This window comes from Sturnus vulgaris, chromosome 1 (genome assembly GCF_052056855.1).
Source record: "Sturnus vulgaris isolate bStuVul1 chromosome 1, bStuVul1.hap1, whole genome shotgun sequence".
Classification (NCBI taxonomy): domain Eukaryota; kingdom Metazoa; phylum Chordata; class Aves; order Passeriformes; family Sturnidae; genus Sturnus; species Sturnus vulgaris.
The window spans coordinates 121,987,059-121,995,854 of NC_142243.1; the positions used below are offsets into that span (position 1 = coordinate 121,987,059).

Consider the following 8,796-nt stretch of genomic DNA (forward strand, 5'->3'; position numbering starts at 1 on the left):
CATATTAAAACATTAAAAACCTATATACTTGAATATTTAATATACAATTTCACTCGTGTTTTACCCTATTCTAGATAATTGTTTTAAAGATTCATCTGAGACATCTCAATGCGGCAACATGGCTTTTCTCTTACCCCACGGAACAGCTCCTAACATCTTCAAAGTCCAGAGCTTCAACAGAGCACGACCAAACTGTGTGTAAAATAATCCCCTTCAGATAGTTTGATGGCAAGTTAATTTTTACTACGACTCTTTGAAGGAGGTTGTTGGGGTTTCTTTTGAATAGTGATTCACCTTAGTTCATCACATAAATTTCTGTTGATGAAATGCACATGTGCATCATCTCCAGTTTGCATGTACACAGAGATCTTCCAGTATTCAACACTCAGCAGTTATAAATCTTGAGAAAATTCAACAGTTTCAAATTTTAAGAGACATAACCCATCTGACACTTCGTACAAAGATATCAGAGACCCTTACAAACCTCATTAATTTCTACCCCATCTGTAAGATGTTTTCTTAACACAGAACTGCAGATACTTACTTCCAAAAATACACTGAAACAAATTCCCTACCCAAAGGTGGGGTTCAAAGAATAAATGTGGCAGATGCCAAGCAATTTCTTTAAATGCACTACTGCAAGGCAACCTTATACAATGATGAGAAGGATTATAAGAGAATTTGAAGGAAAGGGACAATATTAGTTATCTTGTAACACGGCAAAGAAGACTTGTTGTTTAGCAAATGATCTGCAAATTAATATTTCTTGTAGGCTACGGTGAGACTATTTCAAAATACCATAAAATGAAAATCACTGATTACTTTCAGTCACATGATTTCAACAACAAAATATCAGAAACTCAGTATACAAGTTCAGTCCAAGTTTTACTTTGTATCATAATTATATGTTTACACTGCTTGGATCTAACATCCCATTGTAAACTTACTTTTGTATTACATTCTGTAAGCTGAGCATCATGCCCAATTCACTCTTCATCTTTTCTCTGTTGACACGGCACTCAGCCAAATAGCGGAGAGCCTAAAAGAAAGAGGACCACAGCAGATCAGCAATACATCCAGGACATTATCTGTCATTTCTGTTAGTGCACATCTGCAAAACAGTCACAGAGGCAGTTCTAGCAGGAAGAGAAAGAACTATCACCTACTAAGAACATAAAAAAATTATTTTATTTTTATAAATACACAGAAAGCACAGAGTATCTAATCTATGAGAAAGGGTTGAGAGACTGTGTTTGTTTATACCAGCTGAGAGCCTAAGGGATGATTTAACAGCTGTCTACAGCTATGCAAGAAGCCTTTACAAAGATGGTCGAGCCCAACTTTCCTCTACAGCAGCAGACGGGGGAACAGGCACAAACTATAGCTTGGGGAGTTCAAATCAGGTACTATAAAAAGCTTTTTTCTTCTGAAGGTAGTACAACACTGGAACAGATGACCTAGTGGAACTGCAGAATGAACAAGACAAAGCTACAACTGACCTGATTGAGTGCTGGTGAAAGTCCCAATTCAAACAGGAAACTGAAGTGAATGACTTCCAGAAGTCCCCTCCAATAAATATTTATGTGACCTGAGATCTAAAGTAATTTTTATACATGATGCTTCCAGTATAATTTCCATCAATTCTGTGGGCTCCCCCAGTACTAGAAACCTCACCACTACCAAGTTCCTATTGTCCACAAAAAGAGGTCTAACACATGTATAAGCTATCGAAGACTAATTACAACTTCATCATTCCATGCAGGAATAAGAATACAAGCAGCAGCAAGCTTCTTAGCTTACTGTGACCTAAACTGGGAAATTAGACTTATTTGTTGCCCAAGGTTTTGTTTACTTGACTTTCAAGGTAGATTCTTTGCACAGTTTTACATTGTTGACCCCAGTCAGTAACTGCATATTCACATTATCCTCCTAGCTTAACACTCTTCCAATTAAAATGTCAGTTCTTCTTTTCATGAGACATCTCCCTATTGTTTGTGCTGAGAAAGCTTTCTTAGAAGGAGCCTCCAAAGGTGTTCTAGTGATGTAGGTACAAGAACTGCACTTGAAAAATCCTGCAATACACAAATACAATGATTTATAAAATGGGGTTTGTGACACAAGGTTTAGAAGTGCATCAACTCTATATATAGTCACGTTGTAGCTACACTGCATAGTAACTGCTTTAAAAATAACATGCTCCTTAATCCGTTCAGAAATAGAGGACTAATCATCAGGGTTTGTTTTTTTCCAAGTCATCTTCAGCACCTATCAGGTAAAATTCACAAGACCATTTTATTGCCTTTCAAGAAACTCTGGCTTGCTGTCTGGCATGGTAAGAACTTTAGATGAGATTTTTGTTATTTCCTGATGCAGACCAGTATCAATAGTTGCGACTTATAAATGTGGTATATACATTTATTATCTTATTTTTCAGCTATGGGGAAATACCTAAATGATAGCTCTCAACTAACTTGCACGCTATGGAATATATCCTTGCTGGTTTAACAAGTTTCTCATTTTTATTCTGGCAATTTAGTAAGGGTGAAACTCAGCTGGACAAAGAAAAACCTATTCCCTTAACAGCTAATTTTTTGAGTCACAGCTCAGATAAGACCAAAGTCATGAGACCAACTTAATTGACCCAACTTTTCAACACTAGGAAGTTCCCATTTCTCCTGCCTCCCATGGGAGACACAAAGGTCTGAACCTTCAAAGAAGTGAGATCACTTACACTTATTAAATCTAGTATACTGAAAGCATAGGAAAAGTTAGCATTATGAACTTTGGCTCAGCTTCTGTTCAGCTAAACACCTACCTGTGTTAGCTTTAAGATAAGTTCATCGTAATGAATAGGACTATCTGCATACTTTAATACAAAATACACTGCTGCCAATCTTAATAAAATGATATCTTTGATGGTTTTTATGTGAAATTTTAAAGTAGTTCCTTAACTTCAGGGTCCTATTTTATAAAATTTTAGCCCAAATTTAAGAGGAGGAAAAAAAAGTACTATTGCATTACTTCTGATTTTTTTAACTTAAATAATTCAAAACTTTTAGCATTTGAAGTGTATCATAAAAAAATTCTGAACTCAAGACAAGAGACAACCAGAAATATACAGAAAGTATATATCAATTCTTCATCAGATACAAAGAAATGACTGAGCTGAAATTGCACATGGGGAGAAAACACCCACCCTGAAAAGTTTTACAACACACAAAAAAATTAAAAAATTAAATATGGATTTATCTATGGATTAAATATATGATTCACACAGATTATTACAATTTCAGGTACCGGAATTGCAGAGGAGTACAAGAAGAAATTTAAAATCAGTGCTGCACATCCCTTCATTAGGTACACATTTAATGGAATATCATTACTTTCAATGATTCCCATTCAAATGGAAGCCCTTTTTGACCAACAGGATGACTACAAAAACAAAAAGACTTTTCAGAACGGAAAAATATAAAACATGAAGTCTAAAAATTGTCAGCAAAGATATTTAAACCTTCAGAACCGAAGCAGTTCAAGAACTCATGAACACAAGGACTCTGATTAGCAGACCAGAACATATTTCCACAATAAACTGATTCATTTCTCATTGCAGCCAAATCCCGATCTCTAAATCCTGATTTTTAATCCACTCTAACTGTAGGTTATCACTACATGGAACAACCCATCTGCCTCCCATCCTCACCCAAGGAGATTTCCTTTCAACACAACTTGAGTACTATCAGGGGCTGTGGAACCACACTGCAAACTGTATTAGTCCTCATCACTCTTGACAAAACCAGTCCTTTTACACAAAATTAATTTTTGTAACACGATCAAGAGTCTGATTTCCATGAGAATACACAGCCCAACATAAGAAAGGAAGGAAAAAGACAGTGGGACATCCAAACAAGATGTTCTTTTAAATTCACAGCCTAAGGAAACTACGCTGGGAAGAAAACCAATGCAACACATTTCCAAGAATAGTAAACTCAAATCTACGTTCTCCTACTGAAGAAAATTATAGTCTGTCAAATGCTATGGCAAGGTTAACCTAAAAAACTAAGAGCAGGACACTGGCTTCGTGGCTTATGGGACCTCCCTCCCCAAACCCAAAAGAAATCACAGTCACTAATGTAATTTCAAGAATCCACTAATGTCCATGATGAAAGCAATACAAAGGAAAAACAAAGAATTATGGTACAGATAGGTCTCAGTGATATAAAGAATAATGCACACTTGCATGTAAAAGCCAGGGCTCTTTGTTCTTTCACATTCTTTACAAGTCAATAATAACATAATTGAAAAAAAAAAAGAGCAGCACATAAATTTCAGTAACTTAAAATCTTAGAAGTCTAATTCAACTCTTAAATTCTTTTGTTTCTCCCATTTCTAAGCAAGAAATACATTTTTAAGTTAATATTACATTTCGGGATAAGAAATAAGGACTTCTGCATTTATGATTTAGAATGAGAAGAAACAGACAAAAGCTGAAACATATTGTACTAGATACTGATAGATTTTGGGTTGCTTGGTTCTTTCAGTTTTGAGAGGGTTTTGCTTGTTTTTAATACCATGAGGCTGTTCAAATGCTGGAACAGGGTATCAGAGAGGGATCTTCATCCTTCAATGTGTTCAAGATCAAGCAGACACAATCATGAGTAGTGATCTGAGTGCACCCAATTTGGGCATGGGATTGGACTACATCACCTTGGGAGATTGTTTCTAACCCAAGATATCTCATGATTGGATTTTGATTTTTATAATGTGAATATCAAATCACTATCCATATTTACCAAGCTCTATGACTTCATCTTATAAAAGAGATTTAAGGGTCCTTACCTCCCTCCACACAAAAAGTGAAATAGCTGTATTAGGGAAAAAATGCAAAGTAAATGAATATCTTTTAAAAAGTCCCCTAGAACAATCTGTCATTTTTGAAATACATGGTTTTTAAAAAAAAACATGCAATGAATATGAACATAACATAAAACCAGGCATTAATTTTCACATTTTTACTTGTCCAAACAAATTGTTTAAAGAGTTTCATTTGTAAACTACTTGTTTAAACAACTTGTTTAACAAAATTTAAAGTCCTACCAACAGAGAAATTTATCTCTAGAATACTTACTAGTAAAGCTGAATGAACAACCTGAGGGTTGGGATGGTCCAAAAACAGAATAAGACCTGGCAGGCATCCTTGATCCTGAACAATGGCCCGTCTGTTCAGTGGATCAGCTGCTAGATCTCGGAGTTGGTTAACTACAGATAGTGCATCAGGCTCCTCACTCATAGCAGAATTCATCTTTTCTGCACCATTCATTCAAAATACCTGCTGGAAAAAAAATAAATTACTACTTTCACAGCATTTATCATCAATTAAAACATAGACCAAAAAAAAGCACAAAGAGAATGATTTGTTCTAGAATTCGTGAAAGGTGGATGGAATTGATAAGGACGTGGGTCCTGAAATTTAAACTGAAAATCTAAACTTGCGATGCAGAGAACAGATATATTTGGTTAATGAGGTTTTTATTTCTTTCCTATATGTCATTTCAGACTAGTCAATCTTTATGGGATTATTCTGTTGTTGTTCTTCTGTTGTTTCTTATTTTCCCTTAAACTAGTGACAAATGTTTTCAATAAATCCAGTTTTCTCACAAGGCACCCGAGAAGTCTATAAACATCCTTCTGTGTAAAGGTGCAAAATCAAAGTATTTTCAGAGTAGTTTTGGCAATTAAAAAATTTTACAGGAAAATAAACCACAAAAGTCAACAGAATATTACCAGTGCATCAAGAACAGGGAACATTAAGCTTTATTCTTTATCTATATATCAAATAACTAATGTAATGCCATACATTCAAAGGCAGAAAGGGCTTTAGAGGCTGGGTTTGAGTTGTTTTTTCTCCTTTTCACGAGTATCCCTCAACAAAAAGAGAGCAAGCAGGTCACGCCTTGCTCCAGTCTAAGTCCAAGCCACCAGATCAATTTCAAAGGAGACACATGTTAGCTTGAGAGTATCAGATTGCAGAGTTGTTTAATAATAACTACTTAACAGGCAACAAAAGCATAGGTTTGCTCAGAAAAAAATGCTAAAATCTTGGTGTAAAAAAACCAGTTTCTTTATGCCTCTGAAACTACTAAATGCTAACTGTAGTCCTAGTTGTTGCCAGCACCAACTCAGCCAAGTAATTTAAGGCACAAAAGTGGGAGTGAATACATATTGTTAATTTGTTAAATCACTCATTTTCCCCTAAATAAAGAACAAATACAATTTTTAAGTGATCACATTCTTTTAACAAAATTTGCCAACATCATATTGTTTTTCCTCACTGAAGGTTGGGCTCTGAGGAACATAAATTTATCACACTCATCAAAAACAATGAACCATAAATACACATTTGGAATATGATAATTTCTGACATTTTCACATAGAAAAAAATGCTGTTAACCTCTAAGTCAATGCTTCCTACTTCAGGAAAGAGAGTGCTAGAGTGAAAAGTACAGGCCAATGATAGTCTCCAGACTAGTTCCCTTGACTATCAGAAATCAAAAATATATCAACTAGGAAATACAGCAGCTCAATCAACACACGTGTTCCCAAAAGAAAAAACTCCAAACTAAAACAAAAAACCTCAGCAAACATAACTACAAAACAAACAAAGCCAAAGCAACTCTGTTGGGTATTATTAACTATTTTCCATAGTACAGAAAGGAACTTACTATTCAAGACTTAAAAATCAAGTCAGGTGTGGAGCTGATGCTAATCAAAGTCTCTGACTTCCAGGTACGTGTCCTAAGCACCAGATCATTCCTGTAACTCTTTCCATTCTGACCACTTGTTGCCTTTTTCTTTCTAATCCTCTGAAAAAAACCACCCATGCAATCATTTCACCCCTTCCTATTCCATTAGACTACACTCATCTGAAGGGAGCTACAAGAAAGATGGAGAGAGACAATTTACAAAGGCATAGCGATAGGACAAGGGGTAATGCCTTTAACCTGAAAGAGGGCAGATTTGGATTACATATTGGAAGAAATTGCTGTGAGGGTGGTTATGCATTGGAACAAGTTGCCCAGAGAAGTTGTGGACGCCCCATCCCTGGAAGTGTTCGAGGCCAGCTAGGATGGAGCTCTGAACAGCCTGGTCTGGTGGAAGGTGTCCGTGCTCAGGGTAGGGGGGTTAGAACTAAATGCTCTTCAAGGTCCCTTCCAACCCAAAACATTACTTGATTCTGTTATTCCTCAGACCCTCCTCCATCTCTCCTAAGCCTCCACTCTGGAGACAACTCTGAAATGACCTGCAACAATCAATTCCATCAAAACTCGCACTACCGCCCCATTACTATAGTTTTTTAATAAAAACATTAGGTGGTCTTAGAAGTTATAATAAGATGTCTAGAATTCAGGAGTCCGGCAGAGCAGCGAGCCAGGTGCCTGATCCTGTCTCCATTTCATAGGTTTGACATCAAAGTCTGACCCAAGCACGGCAGCCCTATCTCTCTGCCATTCTCCCCTTACGCTCTGTGCTCTCGCCAGGGCCCTGGAGAGGAACCTCCACAGCTCCGCTGCCAGCCCTCCCTAGGCAGCCGAGGCCTCAGCCCGGCTGGGACCAGGCCCCGGGACTCAGTTCCCAGGCCCCGCGGTCGGCAGAGACTCAGCCCCGCAGCCATCGGGCAAGAGAAGCTCCGGGATGTATTTGGAAAGCAGGGGGACTCTCGGCCGCACACGCCGCCCCCTCACGGCCCTTACCGGCGCGGCCTGTTCCCCTCCCCGGCAGGGCCGTACCGTCGCAGAAGCCGTCCCTGGGCGGGCTAGTAGCTCAGCCCCGCGCCCCCATGTCCCGCGGAGCGGGACGACGAGCGGAGAGCGGCGGGAGGAGCACGGGAAGAGGCTCGGGAAGAACCGCGGGAAGAGCACCGGGACGAGAGCGACCGCACCACCCACCGGAGCCCGCTCTGACCCGGCACCACGCAACACCGCGCAGCGCGATTGGCGCCTACAGAGCGTGGCTCTCCCCCAATCATAAAGTTCTTTGTTCCTGGGTAAGGCGCGGTGCAGCCCGGGAGATGTAGTCCGAGGGCTGTAGTCCAGAAAAACGCTCCTCGCTCAGCTCCATTTGTTTTGGATTTATTTTTTTTTTCTCCTCTGACGATGGTTATCACCAGGAGTTGAATTTACTGCTCAAATAAAGTGTAGCATGTACTGTAAAACAATCTAGTGTGAACCACACCTAATGCTGTATGGACAGAGAGTGCCCATCTCCTGGTTCGAAACTCGAAGTTGGTATTCCCTACCCTATGAGAGGCCGACGATTAAATTTAGTTTAATATAGAATCAAAGCATCGTTAAGGCTGGAAAAAACCTCTGTTGCACCAGGTTCAACATCTTGATCCTTTAGGACGGTTAGGGTCCCCATCCCTTCCAAGTCGCAAAGGTTTTCTGTTTCCTCGTTCCTCCACGTCACCTTCGCACATTATTTTGAATCATATTTGCACGAGGGCGGCTGCAGGCGGACATGGCAGCGCTGGCCCGGCGGTGACAAGGGAAGGCAGCTGCCGTTCCCCACCGCCTCAGAATCACGGAATCAACGAGGCTGGGAAAGACCTCTGAGGTCACCGAGTCCAACCTGTGACTGAACACCACCCCGTCATCTAGACCAGAATGCCACATCCAGCCTTTCTTAAACACCTCTGGAGATGGTGACCCCACCACCTCCCAAGGCAGCCCATTCCAACGTTTAACCACCCATTTTTTCTTCCTGATGTCCAAACTGAACCCCCCACCCCTGCACCGCCTG

The 8,796-nt window shown here is 39.5% G+C and overlaps 1 protein-coding gene across 4 annotated transcripts in view; it reads right to left on the reverse strand.

Annotated features, from left to right (window-relative positions):
- The window catches only part of ARMC1 (armadillo repeat containing 1), a 33,896-nt gene extending 25,920 nt beyond the window's left edge, over positions 1-7,976 (reverse strand). The window contains exons 1-3 of one of the 4 annotated variants that reach the window (XM_014873042.2): positions 7,749-7,976; positions 5,126-5,329; positions 948-1,039 (exon numbers count right to left, since the gene is read on the reverse strand). In XM_014873042.2, coding sequence (XP_014728528.1) covers positions 948-1,039; positions 5,126-5,317 — 284 coding nt within the window. In that variant the 5' untranslated portion in view covers positions 5,318-5,329; positions 7,749-7,976. The remainder of the gene's footprint in view (positions 1-947; positions 1,040-5,125; positions 5,330-7,748) is intronic. The other 3 variants (XM_014873041.2, XM_014873039.2, XM_014873040.2) reach the window with 3 other exon arrangements.
- Between the last annotated feature and the right edge of the window lie 820 nt (positions 7,977-8,796).